The sequence below is a fragment of the Gouania willdenowi genome, chromosome 5 (genome assembly GCF_900634775.1).
Source record: "Gouania willdenowi chromosome 5, fGouWil2.1, whole genome shotgun sequence".
In the NCBI taxonomy this organism is placed as follows: Eukaryota; Metazoa; Chordata; class Actinopteri; order Blenniiformes; family Gobiesocidae; genus Gouania; species Gouania willdenowi.
Genome location: NC_041048.1, coordinates 27,902,788 through 27,923,543, shown reverse-complemented (window position 1 = coordinate 27,923,543; position 20,756 = coordinate 27,902,788). Strand labels below are relative to the sequence as shown.

The 20,756-nt window shown below is 38.7% G+C and overlaps 1 protein-coding gene across 1 annotated transcript; it reads right to left on the bottom strand.

Moving 5' to 3' along the window:
• Positions 1-1,851: 1,851 nt before the first annotated feature.
• Positions 1,852-19,224, bottom strand: mapk14b (mitogen-activated protein kinase 14b). The gene is made up of 12 exons (XM_028446424.1): positions 18,763-19,224; positions 13,482-13,611; positions 10,824-10,882; positions 9,967-10,078; positions 9,759-9,788; positions 9,480-9,527; positions 9,285-9,399; positions 8,271-8,342; positions 5,343-5,422; positions 4,898-4,976; positions 3,833-4,006; positions 1,852-3,715 (listed from the first exon to the last, which is right to left on the bottom strand). The coding sequence occupies exons 1-12, from the start codon at positions 18,879-18,881 to the stop codon at positions 3,648-3,650; spliced, it is 1,086 nt and encodes a 361-aa protein (XP_028302225.1). The 5' UTR covers positions 18,882-19,224; the 3' UTR covers positions 1,852-3,647.
• Between the last annotated feature and the right edge of the window lie 1,532 nt (positions 19,225-20,756).

Below are 20,756 nucleotides of genomic sequence, written 5' to 3'. Positions count from 1 at the left end.
TTGCGTGTTTTTTTAGGTTTTTTTTTAGGATATTAGACCCACTTTAGTCAATGTCAAAAGCCCTTTCTGCAGTCACTCCTGTAGATTCTACGCAGCTTTCTACTTATCCTGAGTTACCATGACTACCTGTCAACATTGAGCTGTCCTGCAAAGCTGCATTTAAGGGAAATTTATGAAGTAATTCATGAACGCTATCATTGCAGTCCAAACAAACCCAGAGTTGAACACCCTTGAACCAAGCAGCAGCCATGTTGAAACTCTCAGGTCAGTCTGATCCTGATGCGCTGAGATATTTGAGGAACTGAAACTAAATTTCCCTTCTGGGATCAATCAATCAATCACACACACAAACATACAGACAGACAGAGGTTCCTTGCTTTATAGATACACAGATAGATAGATTTTGTGTCCTTTTCTGTCATTCTGTGTATGTTTGTTGTTGTCGTCTTGCTCTTTGTGAGACACTTTGTGCATTTCTGTTGTCCTTTTGTGTATTTTTTTCTGTAAAATCTATGTTTTTTGGAGTCATATTGTGTATTTGTGCTGTCATTTAGCGTTTTTTGGAAAAATCTTTGTGTATTTCTTTTGTCATTTTGCTTGTTTGTTAGTACTGTGGGTTTGCGGAGGAATCTTTTGTGTTTTTCTTGTCTTTTTGTGTACTTATGTTGTCATTTTCTGCAGTTCTGTATATTTTTGTGTATTACTGTTGTTTTTTACTTCATTTTTGGAGTAGTTTTGTGTTTTTGGAGTATTTTCTGTGTTTTTCTCTCCTCTGTTATTGTATTTTCCTACAATGTTGTAATTCTTTGTATTTGTTAATGCATTCTTGCTTTTGTTTTGTGTATTTTTTTTGTCATTTTGCACATTTAGGGCCGCATGTGGCCCCGGGCTGCTAGTTGCCCATGTCTGCTTTAAAGGCTTAGAAGACATTTCCGGCCCTTTAATGATGATACAGTGTGTTTAAATATATGAGCATCCCTGTTTTTTTCTAAATATGACAATGAAATGCGTGACACGGATGAGTCCAAGTTCTTAAAGATCGGCCAATGTTATAAATTTTGCAAATGATGACAGCTTTTTCCCTTCCAAAATGTAATGGAATCTTCCATGGTGTATTGTCTATCTTTGGTTAAAAAGACATAATTATCTCTTTTTAATTGTATTAGTTTAAAAACGATTTAGCAGGAAAATGCCTTCTACTCTTTTAATCTAATGACATACGTTTTAAAACAATGCAGGTGCTGCAAGCACACATTATATTAACCTGTAGCTATACCAGTGATCATATTTCACTTTTTAGATACACTTTTATTGGTTATATTTACATTTTACAAAATATTAATTTCAAAGCGATAGGCACTAAAAAGTGAATACAATACACAGGGCGACCGTGGCTCAGGTGGTAGAGGGTTGTCTTCTGATCGAGAGGTTGGGGGTTCGAACCCAGTACCTGACTATGTGTCGAAGTGTCCTTGGGCAAGACACTGAACCCTAAGTTGCTCCCAGTGGTCGACTAGCGCCTTGCATGGCAGTTCTGTCCCACTGGTGTGTGAATGTGAGAGTGATTGGGTGAATGAGCTGATATGTAAAGCGCTTTGAGACTGCTTCAGTGTGGTGATAAAGCACTATATAAATCTAGTCCATTTACATATATTATAGTTGAACCTAAAAACATATTCAACAGTTCATATGATGCTAAATCTACTACTGGTACTTTGGGGAAAAGCTTCCTCGGTGATTGTTAACGCAAACCTTTATCTGACATTGTAAGTAAAAGCATAGTGCTATTCTACCTCCCAGTGGTGCAATACTAAAAGAAAGGAGGGGAAAAAGCACAGAGGAAGCAGGTAGAGCTTTTTAAAAATAGTATCCTTTATTGTCTAACGATGCTATATACAGGTGACATGGCCTGCAGTCTTGGAAAGTGTTTTTATGAACATTGTTGGAAAATATGAACATATCAAGCAAAGCAAATTAACCAAAACATACGACCGAAACTGGAATATAAAGATAAATATTAAATCAAAGCACAAATATTTCTTTTTTTCTTTTCTTTTGTTAAGTTGTGAGGATCCAGCACCACCCCTCAGCATCCAGTGAGTAAACGAACACTCTTCTGCAAACATGTGCCCTGCTAAAACAGACAGTACAGTTCTACTGCTGCTAATAAAACTAATAATTAAAAAAACTCACATTTGACAATAAATCTTAATTCAACAGGAAATAAAAGATAATGTTAGAAAAAGGAGTAACAATAAACATTAGTCAAATCAAACTGATGATTGATTTTTTTTTTTTTTTTTACACAGGCAGAGCAACTGTGGATACAGCGTTTAAGTGTAAAAATTTGATTCATTTTAAATAATAATTATAAAAAAAATCATCCTTAATTAAAAATTGTGGTTTTTAAATGGGAGAAACTGAAGGTAACTCATGAATGACAATGTGTTAAAATGTCTAAAGTAGTAAACTGTCCATACACAATTTCACACAATTTCTGCAACGGCTTCAATAAATCCAACCTCAAAGTCACTTCAAAAGAAATATGTCATATTGATTGTAGTTGATGTGTCTTGACGTCATTGTTGGCTCCAAAATACAAGTGATAGATGAAACTACCGAGGACACATTTGGATTCTAATCGGACAAATATTTCATAAATAACAAAAAACAAATTAAACTTTAACAAATATTCTCTTTTACAAACAATGTCAGGAAAAAACTGTCATAAATACAGCACAAAATAGTGCTCCCAAAACACACAATAAACATTAATAGTACTGTGGTTTCTAAATGCAGCAAGAATAAATTATAGTCAGCTCATGAGATGGAAACAATGAATATGTGTACCAAGGAAGAAGCCCAATGTGGTAACATAATGCAGTGGTCACATTAAACACAGGACACTGCTAACATTTTAAAAGAGACCTCTTATGGATCAGTGAAGAGTGAAAGCAATCGATATGCAAGCAAACATGTTCTAATTTTTCATCTAAAAGGAATTATTGAATCTAAAAAACAATGAAATGAGCTGTAAAATTTGCAGCCTTGAGTGTGCTTTACAATTCCTAGACCGTCTAATGCACATTTCAAATAAGTTAGATACAATGTTTATATGCTATGCAGGATAAACTCTAATCATATAATTTATTCTGTCCAAGTCATCCGAAGTGTGTTCCACGCTTACATACACACATAATGTATGCATCTGAATAACAAAACACTGTTTACTGTCATAGATCTAAAGCCTTATACACCAATAGGAAATACCGAGGCAGGGAAATAAATGTTGTTTTGTTATGAATGAAAGGTAACACTTTATAAAAATGCATAAAACACAAATGTTCAACATTAAAGGTTTGGTAAACAATGGATGGCATCTAATACAAATATCTGGGGAAGAAACTCACCTAAATAAGTATAAATGGGGAGTACACCGCAGCATTGTGGGAAGGCCTTAACACAAACAACAGAGTGGGACAAATTTCCTCAAAGGCATCACAGCATCCCCCGTTATAAATGATGGCAGGCACTTGAATGTCACGGTTGTGCATATGTGTAGGGGAAAAAAGTGGTGAATAGTCACATGAGAGAGTTCTTTAAGAAACATTTCTTGGAAAACAATAGATGGAGAAAAATGTATATCCTCAAGACTCCATCTCATCGCCGTCCAATGAAGGCGGCACAAAGCTGACAACCTCATCGTACGTTAAACCTGAAAAACAGCACCAGCATTTATTTATATGTCACTCAAAAACAACATGTCTGCACCAGGACTTAAAATAAATCCTCAAAAAAAACCTGCTCAGGCTTCCGCAGGGTGAAAACTTACTTTTCCATTCCTCAATTTCCAACTCTCGACTTTCAAAGCTCTGATCATAAGGCTCGGCCTCGGGCTCGTCGTCTGGATCGTGATACTGGGCGAAGTAAGGGTGGGCCAGTGCCTCAGACGCTGTGATCCGTTTGTCTGTGTCCAGCACCAACATCTTTTCCAGCAAATCCACAGCTGTAGCACAGCAGGGAGAGAGAAAGCCTGTTTTTCACTGGTAAAAATGGGAGTAACCATGTTTCATTACACTGTGTGGCTTAATATTAGCAGCAGTGAAGCTGTTCAGTACAAATAATGAAACTGCTCGATGCTTTTGAAATCACAAAAATAATTTTTTACACAATTAGGGGTTTATCTCAGATAAACAACATAACTAACAATTGTTTATCTGTATTCTTGAATGCACAAAGGTAAAGCTTTGTATACTTGTATGCATTGTATGTGCCCATTCAAAGAACATGACATATTTGTGGAATTTTTCTCAGTTTGATTACTAAGTACCAAGAGTAAGGCCTACATCCAATTAGATTGAAAATCACTAATAAGTAAAACAAAAAATCTCATTCAGTGAATTTAAGGAATTCTCTTTATTTCTGTCATTTGTATTTTTTAGATTTGTTTTACATGGTGAAGACTGAGATATTATTTACCAGGGAGACTTGGCCAATAACTAGATGCAAGAAATCAGTTTAACACAGTGAAGATAGCACTGACGGTCTGTTTGGGTACTGAAACAGGACATTTGTTGTCAGATATATTGGAGTTGTGGGGGAGAAGTGAGTTCTATTCCAACTGTGCGTTAATGCATGATTTGACCAACCTACAATATATGACACTAATTGCATCCCGGGTATTGTAAGAAGACAATTGTAAAAATTGTTTAATCAGTAGCATGCATCAGTAACAGATGTAATTTAGTAGTTCCATTGCAAACACTACAAATAGTATTTACTATTTGATTACCCATGCTCCAATTACAAGAAAAAACTGCACCTAGTTGACACTGGCAGAATGCATGTTTGATCCAGGCACATCATGAACTTGATATGACGCTAGAGGAGAACATACCGAGTGGGTTGGCCCCAAGAAACACGTCAGCAAAGTTCCTTTTTGGCATGTGGGCGAGAGAGTTGATGTAGTTTCTTGCCTGAGGGAAACGAGTAGAGAAATGCCGTCAAATTCTAAAACAAGTTAACCCAGATGAACTAACTTCGCCCAAAGCAAGTTACGCTTCATCTGGACAGCTTTTTCTATTAGGTTACAGTTTATTTCTGCCTAGAACTCAAGCATTGCACAGACAATGTGACAGATGCAACGGATCAACAAAGTTGCAGCCCTGGTAAAGCAATAGTGAAACAAGGAAAAACAGGAAATGCATTGAAAATAACTTGTAGTTTAGTGTAGGAGATTTATCAGTGAGCAGGGAGGCATGTATGAAAGCTCAGGTTTGAGTGGAGCTGAGGGGGAGGAAGTTGCTGGGATGCTGTGGGTGGGTGTTAGGGACATGTCTCACCTCATGGCTGGGCATCCTGCTTATGAGGGAGGCTGGGGGCGTCCCTGTCAGGCGCATTATCTGCTGCAGCTGGTTTATATCTAAAGCTTTGGGTCAAGGTGTGTCATAACACATTAGTCAGCAAGTTAAAGAACAGTGAGGAGAGAGTTTGTGTTCGGGGTGGGCAGACTTTCAAAAGACAACACACAAAGAGAAGATAAGGAGAATGTACAGTAGGTGGAGAAAAAACAAATAAAGCTTCTTATCTTAGAACTAAAGCCACCCTCAGCTGACTGTGATTAACTATCTGACTGTTACAGAAGGACATCAGCAGCACTTACAAGTGATTGTACCTGCCGGAAAGACAAAGAAAGTTAATTCTGGTGCAAAAAGAGCCAATTAGAAACAAGGTAGGTTAAAGTAATAGAAATACAGGCACAGAAAACTGATGTTACTTTACACTCAGACTCAAAAGTGATTTTCATTGTCAGCTCAAGCCCTGCAGGTTCCAACGAGAGAGAGAGAGAGAGAGAGAGAGAGAGAGAGAGAGAGAGAGAGAGAGAGAGAGAGAGAGAGAGAGAGAGAGAGAGAGTCAACTATAACTGTAATTGATAAATAATAATTACGGCATGATTATATTTGTAATTTTTTTAATCTGTTGCTGTCGTAATTGTAATTAAATTGTAATTGAGTTTAGACAATTGACTTAGTCATTTTTATAGCCATGAAAATTTGATAAAAATTGTCAATTATAATTTAATGCAAAACTGGGGAACCATGTTATGGTTTTATGTAAAGTTCTACACAGATGTAGTTAATTATTAAAATATGTTTCATATCAAGCTTTCCCACATTTTACCAATTTAAAAATTGAAATCTTGGGGTTTACTGACAAGAAAATGCTCAGATGCCCACACCAAAAATATTAAAACCTATACTTTATTGATCGGGAAGCCTAATAAGGAAACCAACATATAGAAAAGAAATTAGACGATGTATTTCTTTTTAATGTACTTAACAGCTGATTTAGGACCCCAAAACAGTTTCTTCCCCCAGGCTGTCACTCTGATCAACACTAAACAGTCAAAGAGTGTCAGACCTGGTTCTGTGAAAAAACCCTGGAACCAAACATAACAACCCTGGATCAATCTGACACTGAGAATTTTCATGTACATACCTTTAATTTAAATGTTCTCCTGCACTACTTATCAATGCTCTACTGCACTATTTTCCTTTTATTATTATTATCTTTCTTTTCTAGTATTTCCTTCTTTTTATCTTATTATTATTATTATTATTATTAATATTATTATTATTATTTTATCGAGTTTGCACATTCTAGTCTAACTACTGTTTATATTTATACTTATGTTTATACTTATTATCATCTTTTCTAGTTGATTGTTTATTATTGAATGTTTTCACTACTGGAGAGAGCACAGTTGACCGAGTCAAATTCCTCGTGTGTACAACATACACTTGGCGAATAAAGATGATTCTGATTCTGATTCTTATCAGAAGAGATGCTAACACATGAGGAAGGTGAACTTTTATTAGGTTATTTATTTCAGGCTTATTATCTATTTATCTATCTATAAAACAAGGAATGTCTGTCTGTGGCTCAAATATCTCTGCGGTTCAGGGACAAACAGAGCTGAGACTTTCAACATGTCTGCTGCTTGGTTCAATGGCGTGCAACGTTGGATTTGTTTGGACGTCCTACCCCCACACCCCACCTCCTGAGTAAATGGAGTTAGTGATGATGTCATCAGTCCTAGCTCTATAGTGAGCTCTACAGTGAACCAATCACTGCACAGCTCTGCTCTGGACAGCGGTGGAGTCTCTCTCTCTCTCTGAGATACAGGATTACATTGCCAAAGCAAGTATGACAGAACGATGCACACACAAAAAGATTAAATGTTAAAAAAATAGCTGCTTTTGTGATGTGCAAAACAATAAGACAAAATAAAAAATTATTAAAAAAAAATAGGTTTTCACTATATATGTGGAACAAAATGTGCAATTAAGTTATGAGTGTTATAAAAGTGGAAAAAGTTATGTACAGAATTACATATATCAATAAACATACACACATGCATCCGGTTGCACAAGCACATACATAAATAAATACAGTACATGTACACAAACACCTACATTTGTATGTATTCATACATGCATGGACTTCCTACGGGCACTGCACTAGTAATTTATAATAGGAAAAGTGTGCTAATAGTCCTTTGTTACCAAGGAACAGTTCAGATGCCTCAACTAAACTCAACTGTGATATTTTGACTGAAAAAGAGTCTGACTTGATTTCACTTTCCAAAAAGACGAGCCCTGCAAACATGCAAGTAGTTCTCAATTGAAAGCATCTGAGCGCCGAGCTCAGTCAAAGGAATGTGTGGATAAAACCTGTAGCATGGTTCACAGATTTCTCTTGGGGGGTGGAGGGTGCATAACTTGTTTTTGTAATGAAAAAACAGATTTGGCTAAAAGTGGTGATTGTTACTACAATGCAGTTGTACAAAATCTCCGCAGAGTTGTCCAGATTTAGTGAACAGGAACATTAACAAACGCATGGAAGCAGTGAAGCACTGAATTAAGTCATTCATCTTTTTTCATCCGAAGGACAAATTTATTTCAAAACCCCAATAAACTGCATTATAAAAGCGCAATGTCAGAGTTATGAAATGAACACTTCTCTGCTGAGTGCCCTGACAGAAAGGTAATACAGGCTTCTTCATTGTGGAGAAGCCCAGAAACACAAGTGGGCAGCGCTGAGTCATGGACCAGAGGAGCTCTCGACTCTATACAAGTGCAGATGAATCACAAACAAACTCTCTTTAACACTCTTAACTGTGCGCACACGCACACGCACCATATGTGCAGATATAGAAATCAACAGTTTGCATTTATTCTAACAGTATTAATAATTTTGTGAAAGGATACGATCAGTGCCTGGGAAGAGTGTCCGTCCTGTGAGTAGTTCCGCCATGATGCAGCCCACTGACCAGATATCCACTGCAAAGATAACATTTGTAAACCATGAGCAACACAAAACAGATAGCTTCTTTTAGTGACACTTTTCTAAAACAATACTTTGTGTATTTGCATAGATTACATTTTTAGAGCTAAATTTCCTTCCCGTATTTGAATAATTGCAGTCCAAGATGAATTTTTGGTACTGTGAGAAGACTGAAGGCACACAAATTCAGATAATTGCAATCTGCAAAGTTACCACTAGGTGTCAATAACAGCAGTTTATTAATCCTAATAGACTTTAGAAGATAATGTTGGCCCAAAAAATATGGAAGCCCAAAAGAGTTATAATTCAATAAATAAAAACAACATTTTGAAATAAATACCATTTTGATAAATAACAGACAAATATATGATATGATATGGATATTTTCGACGCTGAGGGTCCGTGTATTTGTCTGTTATTTATCAAAATGGTATTTATTTCAAAATGTTGTTTTTATTTATTTAATTATGACTCTTTTGGGCTTCCATAAAAAAAGCCTTTAATGTGCTGTTAGTGAATGACAGACATTTTGGTTTACATGCACTGCACCTTTAAAGGTTTTCCACATATGTCACACTCACTCTTTACCAAATCATGACCAAAGTTAATGTGCCTTGATAAATGTAGACTGTGTTTAGTCTGGTTCTGCAAGCTGAAAAACACTTCAAATCTTCAACTACATCAACCAGAAAATTAAAGGGTTTTCATGGAATCCAAAAATCCCCCAGTCACAGAATGTCAGAGGACAAGCTACAAAATGTACCACTCGAAAATCATTTTTTTTGTGTCTGAGCACTATGACAGATTGAAAGTAAACTACAGCCACCTCAAATAGACATAATCAAGCTGTTACAAATCCATTTCGGATGTGTGAAATTGCACCTGATGTGTCGCAGCACTCAGCCTAGAACACAGTGATTGAACATCAGTGTGCCCACCTGTCATGTTGTAGTGCATCCAGTTCAGCATGATCTCTGGCGCTCGGTACCACCGTGTAGCTACATAGCCGGTCATTTCATCATCTGTGTGTCTCGCCAAACCGAAGTCAAGGATCTGAAGAATTTAAAACAATTTGGGGTTGTTGGATGGCAAAACTGAGAAAAAGAGGTACCTAAAGTAAAAGAGGGACTTACCTTGAGCTCGCAATCCTCATTTACAGCCAGATTACTGGGCTTCAAGTCCTGAAATGAAGAGTTGGGAGACAAATATTAAAGCTAACAAGTCTTGTGAGGTTCATATTATACCAAAAAAAATTAAATCACTATCCAGTTTTTAAAGGTTGCTTCTCATCGATTTAATCTTCTGCTTTAGAAAGGCTCAGCTAAAGTAGATTATGATACTCCTAACAGTCCAATAAGAGTTAACCTCAGAACTCACATTTAGTTACTGTATTTAGAAGGGTCATTACTTACTCTGTGGATGATGTCTGCAGAATGGATGTACTGTGGGGGGAAAACCACGAGATAAAAGTTATGTAAACTGTAAGGATGTGTTAGCTACATTCAAACATGTAAACAATAGGGCAGATCTTGTGCTTTTAACTTATAGTAATAACAGTAAAAAGTCTATTTTTGGGTGCATTATTTTATACAGCTGCTAGCAGTGAGGTTTGAAACCTACCTTTAAGCCTCTAAGGATCTGATATATGAGAAACTGAACGTGGTCGTCAGTCAGTTTCTGACACTTGACAATGTTGTTAAGGTCAGCCCCCATCAGGTGTGTTACCAAATACCTGTAAATGACACACACCAATCAGAAACGATTCTTCATCACTTTATGCAACAAGCATTTTCATAAAAACAACTGTTTATCTTGTCCCTTCTGTGCAATTGTGTGCATTCGTAAAATAATTTACACATAATAGTTCACAGCGCAAAACTAAATAAAAACAAGCTTAACACTCTTTATTGGCTGAAGTCATCTTACATCACAGAGTAGTTTGTGGTTAGTACTTCTGTTGAATGTCTTAGATTGCAGGGTGATTTGTGAGCCCCAAGCATACAGTGCATGCAGGCTTCTGCTGTAAAGCACCTCCACCGTCACTTGTTTTTGTATTTTATCACTGTCCAATGAATAGTCGACTCCTCATCTATTCAGCAAACCCCAGCCTGCGTGTGAGCAGGCTGATGTCACATACAGACAAGCGTGCAACATGCTGATTACGTATGAGCATGTGGCCAATTCAAGGATCCTAAATGAGTATTGTGCACACACACGCGCGTCAATATTACTTCAGAAACTGCCAGATGGTTGTTACCATGGAGACTAACTGTGATGTGCCTCAATGCACGTGTTCCCCCCAACATTTATCTTATCTGCACGTTGGACTTGACGGAGGTTAAGCTTTCTGTTCTCATGCTGCGTCCTTAAACCCTCATCTGCTGTTTTAAAGATGGCTGGAAGTTGACACAGGATGGAGGAAAACCAACAGAAGCATGAATTGGCACAAAGGACTAATGAGTGACACCGTAACTTACACATCATTGAACTCTTCTAGGCTGGTCGCTGGTGAGAAAACATCTAACAGACCAATCACCTGCAATGAAAAACAGCACAACACACAAATGTTACTAGACTACAATTTTCATCATTAATTGAACAATTGATCATTTCAAACATCAACAACATCATGGTCAGTGTTCAGCTGATAAAATACAGTGTTTATATATTATTCTCTCAACCTAATGGTAAGAATTAGTCATACAGGTGAGCTTTCCTTGCTCTTGTACTGTACAATTCTCTTCTTTCTCATAAAAGCTGTTCATAGGCAACCTAGTGCTGTGCACGAGGTCATCATTCCATCTGCTTTGGTTACCAAACACTTTAATCACAAGAATGGGCCTGATATGGTGTCAGGGGAAGCTGCAAAGTAAATGTGAAAAAGTTGAAAGAAGGCCCTTTACACGTCTGTACAGCATCATTTTAAATTAAGGACTAATTCATTACACATCAATGTATCTCAATAAGGTCAACCTGTTAAATATCAGAGGGATTTCAGGAATGGTGGATGTCAAAGTATCTCTCAAAATGCATTTTGGCATATTTTTACCTTTTTAAAATCATCATACTAAGTTAAAATTGAAACTTTCCCTACCACCAGCTTTAAATCCTAAAGTGACAACATGTTCAATATGTTTGATTTTGGCGTCGAGTGTCGTCATGACCTCTGGGAAAAACTACAGCATGTAAGGTGAGTTGGCATTTATTCATTGTACAATTTTTTTTTTTTTTTTTACCAAAAGAAAGCTAAATTAAACACTACATTTGGACTTTCACTTTCTGCAAGCACCAATGGGAATGGAAGTAAATGTCAAGTCCTAATTACACTTTTTTATTCTGAAAATGAGTTTGTTTTTGAATGTGTGAAAAAAACAAAACAACCAAACAAAAAAAAAAAAAACACTTTTCTGTAACCTTTAAATCAATTAAGGTCAAAAGACTTCTTGTAGAACAGAAACGAACAAAGAGTACTGCTGCCTAAAGGGATAACTGAATGACACACCTGCTCCAGAGGATTCAGATGATCAAGAAGCAACAAAATCATCCACAATAACCTAAATATCCTGGAAGAATCCCGTGTGACTTGTTTTGCGGCACATGTAAAACAAACACATGCTCATACATGTCGGGAGCATGCAGACAGAAACCCAGAGTGCCAACCCAACCCCCTCCCCCTGAGGTGGATGGATACTGCGATCCCATTGGTGCAGCCTGCCCACATAAGAGAAAAGTCTACTGCTGATTGGTAGGCCAGAGCCACAACAAACTCCTGATTGGTCCACTCGGGCTTTTCCAATATCAAAACCGGGGGAGTCTCCTGGCAACAGCATGAGCAAAAAAATAGGAGAACCTCCGACTGTTAATCACAGGTGGGCAAAAAAAAGGAACACTGAATGAAGATTTATGACGAAAAAGCACAGCAATGTACTTCTTTTTTCTTTGTGAAATAAAACATGCCAATCCTGGCTCAAAATTAAACAAGTAGCCTAAAATGAGCATCTTGTTTATGACAGTAATTTTAGCACAGACTTTCTGTAATCCTACATAATCCATTTTTAAGAAGAAATAACAGTTTTTCATATAAATTGAGGTGTTCATGCAATGGGCAACTCTGATAGCTCAAACTGTTCCTGGTTTGAAATATGAGCTGGAGGAATGATTATAAAGAACTATAAATTATACAGTCGTGTAAGTGCGTTGTTGAGCATGTCTGGACTGAAAGCATGCGTTTTGGCTTCTGCTGTAATCCATTATCCACAACATTAGGCCTGATTATAATTCAATACCCTCAGACCAAGATGCGTTTGTTACTCTGGGCATTTATTTCAACAGTGTGGAAGAAACTAATTCAGATGCGATTGAACTGGTTGTTCCAAACTTGTCGGTAGGAAAAAATAATGTCTGGCCAATTTTTCTGGTAGTTAAAGTAACCATTAACTGTTGATTTTTCCAAAGCTTAACTTCAATGGCTTACTCAAGTACTAAGCATCAGGTGATTGGATCCTACACAGAAAACAGAAATTCATCATCAGCACTTCAGCTCGGATATGGAAACCACCGAATGAAATTTCCTGAGAGTTAGACGCTGCCAATCGTACACAGAAAACGACCCAATCAAATCACACGCAGTAACAAAAGCTACAAGCACAGGGCATCTATGACGGTGTAAAGAGCATTGATTACCAACAGAGGGTAAAACCGCCTTAACAAAACATTACATTTAATTGCACTGGGTGCCTGAGGCCAGAGACACTCTTGTGAATTTTTTAAATAGATAAGATGGTATTCATGTCATCTGTAACTCCTGTTTTTCTGGCTTTAACAGTCACCTGTAGGGAAAAAGGCTGGATCACATACCTGCTCTTTGCAACTACGTAATCATTCCATAAGGTTTTAAAACAAGTATTTGTCTATTTTATGCCTAAGCTAAGAAGTCTAGACTTGATCTCTTGATGCGATGGCTGCAGCCCATTCCTGAGAGCAGAGCTAAAGAGAAACACTGCTTTTCAAAAGTCAAAGCAGGAGGAATATTAAACATTGTTCGCAGCTGTGGGTAGGAAACTATCATCCAAACATCTACAATAAATATATGGAGGAATTAGATGAAGTGCTGCATCATGTCGCAGGTGACTTACATTCTCGTGCTTCATGTGTTTGAGCAGCCGTAGCTCTCTGTAGGTTCTCTTTGCGTGGATGATGGACTGGAAGGGTCGAGACAACTTCTTCACTGCTACCTTCAAACCCGTCTTCACATCAAACGATGAGCTGAATGGAACAAACAACATTGAAAATGAAAGGCTTCCCGGCTAATTCTTGCACAATTTTACTGAGGAGATATTTCACTAGACTGTAGGTGGTCAAAACTCAGTAAACAAGATTGATTGCATAACACTGAGCACTGGTTTCAGTTCTTCTTACACTGTGCTCACCACTAAAGTGTGATAACCAAACCCATGTTAGAAAGACAATGCAGAACTGCTTTAACAGCGCTGGCGAGAACCCTGACACCATTATGTAAGAAGTTGTATTTATTGTGGACTTTACAATCTCACATTAAGTTTTAAATTTTTAATACCTTCACATTATTTGATTGATTTAATGATCAATTATGAACGTGCACATTGGTTTTGGCTTGTTTGCGTCAACAAATTTGTTTTGAAACTGAGTCAACAGTTTTCAGCTTAAACGTTGAGAACACCAGCAAGGTTCAGAGTAGATGGGTCAAATTAAAATGTGCATTCACTGCATTAAAAAGAAAAAAAAACCCATGTCCCCTGGAGATAATACAGATATAGAAGTCAAATAACATTAAAAATGCATGTTCTCCTATTGGACAGAAACTCCCACACAGCACAGTAGGAGAGAGAAAAATCAAGTCGACGAGATCACAACTTCCCAAGAAGCTCGAGATTGCTGCATTTCCTCCTTGAGTGAGGTAACTCACATTCCTTCCAGGCTAATCACTTAGGCAGACTTACCAATAGATGCTTGCAAAATCACCTTTTTAAAGACAGCATTTAAAAGATTAAGTTGTTTCTTTGTTCTTGATCATTTTTTTTTTAAATCCAGTAACAGAGTTCAGGGGTGGATGTAGCTTATAAATGGAGACCAAACAAGGACGTTAGCTTAACTACTGATCCAGTGACTACGTTTAATATAAGTGGGTTATAGGGTATGACACTATCAGCAGCTTTTCTGAATGCAAAGGACAAAACAAAGTGCCAAAGATCCATATTAAGAACATTAAGATAAGCGAGCTCTGCTTTTTCCAAGTACAGCATAGATTATCGCTGTTCCCAGTGTACACTTTGTTCAAGGATGGCAGGGTGACTTACGTGTGTGTCACTCGTGAGGAAAACCCCCAGACAGAGCAAGTAAGCTATGCAATAATGAAAATGAATGACGAGACAAAGAGTCGTTAAACCCGCTGCTTATCAATGTGGTAAACAGAATTAAATCAAGCCTACACCATTTAATTACTGCAATTGGACTAACAATAACAGCTGGCAGTATAATGAAGGCTGCAAAAAAAGCAGCATGTAAGGCCAGCTATAAGGCAGAATGGGAACCAACATGTTGTTGACTGTCCAAAGTCACAGTAAATAGGCCAAGTTGTAAAATAGCAATATCCTGCTAATATGTCCTCAATCAATGTTCTGTTAGTGCAGTGTTTCTCAAACTACGGATTCTCAATTCAGAGGTCAGATACCCATTTTAAAGGGACCCTCCACTGTTTTCCACCATTCACCAGGATCACGTCAGCAACTTATGATGCTTTGCATTACAGATGGAGGCTCCTTAACTGCAATAAATGCTAGTACTCTTTACAAGGCAACAAAAAAAAAATATAAATAGATCCTTGTAACGCTTTTTTTTTTAATCACAGATGTTCCAATAAGAACAATTGAAACTTCTCGGGCCACGCTTTTAAAACCAGTGCAGAATCACTTTAAAAGGGTTAAAGCAAGCTGCACATGTGGGAGTGCAGGCATAACACTACAGTTATGGAGGCTTGTTGTGATGGTAGGGTCACTGGTTAAAACCAACCTGGGCCATCACTGTAGGACGTTGAGCAAGTCCATTCACCCCAATTACTCGTGTTTGTCACTTTGGATGAAAGTGTCTAATAAATGAAATTGAACATTTGCAGACAAAATGCAAACTGGCATTAGCCAAACAGATAATTCACAAGATTAAAAACAAAAGTGAGCGTGTTTTTATATAGGCAATGTAAAATATTTAAAAGAGACAGAAATGTGAATTATACGTTTCAGTGCTAAGAAGGTTTTGCATCTTAGACTGTCATCATTTTTGGTTGCTTTCCTTTAGTTAATTATAATCACAATTCCTTTATTTATCCCAGGGGGAAATTGCTTTTGTTACAGCCGCTCAAAAAAATATCATAAATAAAAGAATAAACATTAAACAAAGACGACAGAAAGAATGAATGTAAAGTAAGTGTATGATTAAGTAAAAGACTATTAAAAATAAGGATTAGGTACACACACATTACAGTAGTAATAAAAAAGTAAGATAGATAACACTAATAATAATAATACAAATTGTATACAAATACGATACATATATTTACAACAATCAATCAAGCTGAGGTTACAGTGATGCATTATAGTTTGATGGCCACAGGCAGGAATATAACAACTTGATTTGGCTCGGTTTGCGCTTTTAATGCACTTTTGGAATCACTGAAAACTGACAGGGACTAGAGCCTGACCGATATGGGATTTTTAGGGCAGATGGAAATTTTGAGTGTTTTCAAAAGCCATTATCCAATATATCCACCGATAGCCGTTATATCAGCTGATATACAGTATACTGTACATGAACACAAATTCTAAAAATACCAAATTTTTACTCAGGGGGCAGAGATCTTCCTGGAGGCGCGGCTTTTCCAGCTCAGTGCAGCATCAAATTCGTCATCAAAGTGGGAACGCGTCATTAAATTGGAGCGAGGTGTTTGAGCTCACCCTGCAGTAAGAAAAGAGCAAATCACCCTCTAACTAACGACTGAGGGAAATCAATGAAACAAACACTTTGAGCATGTGTACGAAGCCCAAATAGCACTTTATGATGATTAAAGCACAGAAAAGACGATTTAGCATAACGCGTACCCTTTAAGCAACAAAAATCAGTAGAGGTAGGTAAAGCAAGTCAGTGTTTTGATAGAAAATAGATTAGAGTTATTGTAGAGTACTTTATAAAGCAATGGAAAGTTATCTGACGATCATGTGAACATTTGTATTAGACAGGCACAATTAGGAAGCAGGGTTCTTTTTGTGCCTACGGTTGAAAATCGACAGGAAAAGTAAATCAATATTAAACATTTATATTGTTCGTCATTCAATGTCCGGACATCACTTCCCAAAAAAAAAATCCTGAAATTGTATTACCGGTAGTAACTGTTTAAATACATCAGTATTGTTTGTGCTTCTAAAAAAAAGATCAATTTTGTAAGTTAAACAATCTGATGAGTGTGACGGGTGTTCCAGCGTGTTCCAAATGCCTGCTTAAATTAACCCTACTGACAGGTAGATAACATGGTTACAATGTTTACACTGCTTATTAAAAAAAAAAAAAAAAAAGGTTTCTCAGAGAACCAACAGCAATTACTTATCACAGAGCATGAGAATATTGGGCTGAGCAGGGAGATGGGTCGCATTGCAACACCATCTGAAAACAACCAACTAACCGTGGGGATGATGGAAATGCTGCCTAAGTATCAGCGAGAAATCTGGAGTATAATTCCACCAAAACATGTCACTTCTTTCCTGCAGGATTATGCCCGGATCAGCTGGAAGGAGTGTACAAGGTTAAAGGCTTTTTAACAGAGCTCTATTTTACAGAGTTTTAATGTTTTGCTGGCTTTACAACATACATTTTTTAATGATTTTCCAAAATCATGCATTTGATTGAATCTGTAAATATTTTGGGGATTCAAACAGTGGAAAATAGATTTTCTTTGACCTCTTTGGTTCATCTCTGATCTCAAGCATGTGTCTGTGTTACTTTGTTGTACTCGTAGAGAAACAGCCATGCCACGCTACTAACAGCGTTTAAAGCAGGGGTCACCAACACGGTGCCCGCAGGTTTATCTTTGTGAGTTTCAAACTTTGTGGAAGACGTTTATTAAAAGCTCATGTTTACAAAATGCATGTAAAGAGTAATAATAAACATTTCAAAATGCATGTGCAACTCTTAAATAAAAGTCTGTTGGTCCATTCATATTTTGTCACTGTAGTTTTCTTAAAATCTCATCTCGTGTCTTAGTATTAAATTAACCATCTTTAAAGGTTTTTTTTCCCCACTGAAACATTGTGACAAATGTTTTTAAGTGTTGCAGATCGGGTGTATGGTCATTGGCATGTTATATATATAATATATGTAAGATATATTTTCAAAATGCAAGGTGGCATGAAATGTTGCATGTAGTTGAAACCTCAACATTTCCTACCCTGTTAAGTGACTGATATCCTTTATTATCTAACCCTCTAATCAAAGCTAAACTGTGAAAATGTAGGATTTAAGAAGTGCTTTTCTCACTGGCAGCCCTTATAACTATACAGTACCTATGAAGTAGCCCAGTGTTTCAGAAAGGTTGGTGATCCCTGATCTAAAGTGAACAGTCAGGCCACTTAATTCCAGCCTGATGTCATCCATGACTTTGTGAAAACTACAGCTAAAGCCACTACTGATCTCGGGACCGTGACTCATGTGTGCTCCGCCAACGGGAGCGAGGATGACATCATTCTATAGTCATCGTCACTCCCATCGTCTTTTTGCCTGCCTGGCTCGTGCAGAGAGCTTGCACTGTACACGAGGGGGCCTACTTTCCGAAAACCACGTGATCCCATAATGTTAAGCCTGCGGGTTGCACCCAACTGGAAAATGCACGAGTGCATGGTGGCCTAGCAGTTCGTTGGGGTGTAGACCAGACATAGATGCACTCTGGTTCAGCCTCAGTGCAGGGTCTGATGAACACACACACACACACACACACACACACACACTGGGTGAAGAAGTGCTTCTTCTTTCTCATGATGCCAGTGGGGAGGTCCCTCACTCTGAAAACAGGGGCTGCTACACGAACAAAACAGCAGCTGTTCCGCAAAGAAAGCACACAGCCCAGTGCTCCCAGTGTGGATCAAACCAAGACCAGAGCAACAAGCAGGAGAAAGTAAACCTAGGCATCAATAATAGCCACAAAAAAACAGATTAACCCCCTACCCGATGAACAAGGTAAGCCATCACAGAAGTGCACGGTTCTGTTCTGCAGCCCAAGTAGAAACAGTCGTGAACAAAATGTGTAGTTAGTTGTTTGTAAACAAGCTGTTAAGCAGCACATCGACCCTATAAACCCGTTGTGCAACCGCACCTGAGTGTTCAGCAACAGCTACTCACCAAACAGAGCCGTAAGCCCCGGAACCCACAGGAGATAAGTTCTGATACCGCTCCGGGACCTCCCACATGGTCTTGTTGAGCTCCTGTCGGTAGAAAGTGGGTCTGTCATTCTGCGACATTCCTGCGGATTCACCAGCCCCGCAGCGACGGAACACGCAGCGGAAACTTCTGCACTCTGCTCTGCTCCCAATAAGGCACGACGCCGTGCGGTGCTGTTCTCCGATAAAAGCAGGAAAAACCGAACAGGAACCGTGTCCAGGACAAACTTCGGCCCTCCAGTCGTGCAGACTGGATGCAACTGTGCAAGATACCGCTTTATCAGCACGACGCACAGCTTGGAGACAACTTCCCGTACAAAGAGCGCCTAGTCAGGAGGAAGCTGGTTCTTCCCTGGATCTTTCGCTTCGGACTGTTCCAGTAGAGTCCGGGCGCGCTCTGTCGTGGGCGAGGACGTTCTTACGGCAACGCGCGCTCCCGTGCTGAAGGTCTTCTCGCGAGAATTACATTGTTGATAAACCAGGGGCTACCCCGAGCTCAGTCCTCTGCCAGGAGACAGTCATAAACAGAGCATCGGGAAAGTATTCACAGTGCTTCACTCTTTCCACAATATGTAGCAATATTCCATTTCGTATTAAATTAACCTCTTTCCTCAAAATTCTACTCAAAATACCCCATAATGACAGTGTGAAAGTTTTTATTTGGATGTTTGCAAATAAAAACAGAAAACTAAGAAATCACATTTACAAAAGTATTCACAGCCTGGCAGAACAAGTCTTTTTGAATAGGATGCCAGAAGCTTAGCACACCGATCTTTAGGCACTCCTGACTACTTAGCGGAACTTCTCAAGCTCCATCAGGTTGGATGGGAAACGTCAAGTCTGAACTCTGACTGGGCCGCTCCAGGACCTTCACACAGTGGTTCTGGAGCCACTCCTTTGAGATCTTGGCTGTGGGTCATTGTTTTGCTGAAAGATGAACTGTCGCCCCAGTCTGAGGTCTAGAGTGCTCTGGACCAGGTTTTCATCCAGGATGCCTCTGCACTTTGGTGCATTCATCTTTCCAGCTATCCAGACTAGTCCTGTCTACTGCTGAAAAACATCCACATAACATTATGCTGCCACCACCATGCTTCAGTGTAAGGATGATATTGGCAAGCCTGGCGATAAGCCACACCCACTTCCTTACTTTTTGTAAGAAAGTGGATATGGTAATACCCTGTTTCTGCTCACTTCCTTGGTTTGAAGGTCAGAGTCGTGCAGAAAGAACAACATATCTCCTGCGCCAGGCAGTGTCAAAACATGGCGCCTGTCCAGAGAAGATGTTCGGAGTTACACTCTGCTCTGTTCTGAAAGACCTGGATACATTGTTAAAACCACAACAAGGAGAGGCTTTAAAACCGTAAGCCTGTACCGTACTACACACCATTTCCCTCTGCGGTTCCATTTAGGAAAAAAGCTCCGCTCTTCATTTGATTGGTTACTTTGCATGCGTTTGTCCCGCCCTGCTTAACCCCCCAGAACTCAAACGCCTTGTGAGTGCTTCCAGACTAATCACCTGTGTTAATAATACAAGATTAGGATGATTCCAGGTGAGGTATTGGTCTGGTGATGAGCAGTACCTGGTTTCCTCCAAGCATGAAGCCTGGCATTCACACCAAAGACTTAAATCTTTGTCTCATCAGACCAGATCATTTTGTTTCTCATGGTCTTAGAGTGCTTAGGTGCCTTTTGGCAAACTCCAGATGGGCTGCCATTGTGCCTTTTACTTAGAACTGGCCTTTTCTGGCTATTCTACCATACATGCCTGCTTAGTGGATTGTTGCAGAGATGATTGTCCTTCTGGAAACCAGGTTCTCCTCTCTCCACAGTGGAAAGCTGGAGCTCTGACAGAGTGATCATCAGGTTCTTGGTCACCTCCCTGTATAAGGCCCTTCACCCCCTATTGCTCAGTTTAGACAGTTGGCCAGCTCTAGGAAAAGTCCTGGTGGTTCCAAA

Coding starts and splice junctions, on each gene's coding strand:
- mapk14b (XM_028446424.1), bottom strand. CDS start 18,881: ATGTCGCAGAATGACAGACCCACTTTCTACCGACAGGAGCTCAACAAG. Junction 9,789..9,966: donor AGATCCTTAGAGGCTTAAAG/GTAGGTTTCAAA, acceptor TTCCCCCCACAG/TACATCCATTCTGCAGACAT. Junction 4,007..4,897: donor TCTTGGGGCCAACCCACTCG/GTATGTTCTCCT, acceptor GCTGTGCTACAG/CTGTGGATTTGCTGGAAAAG.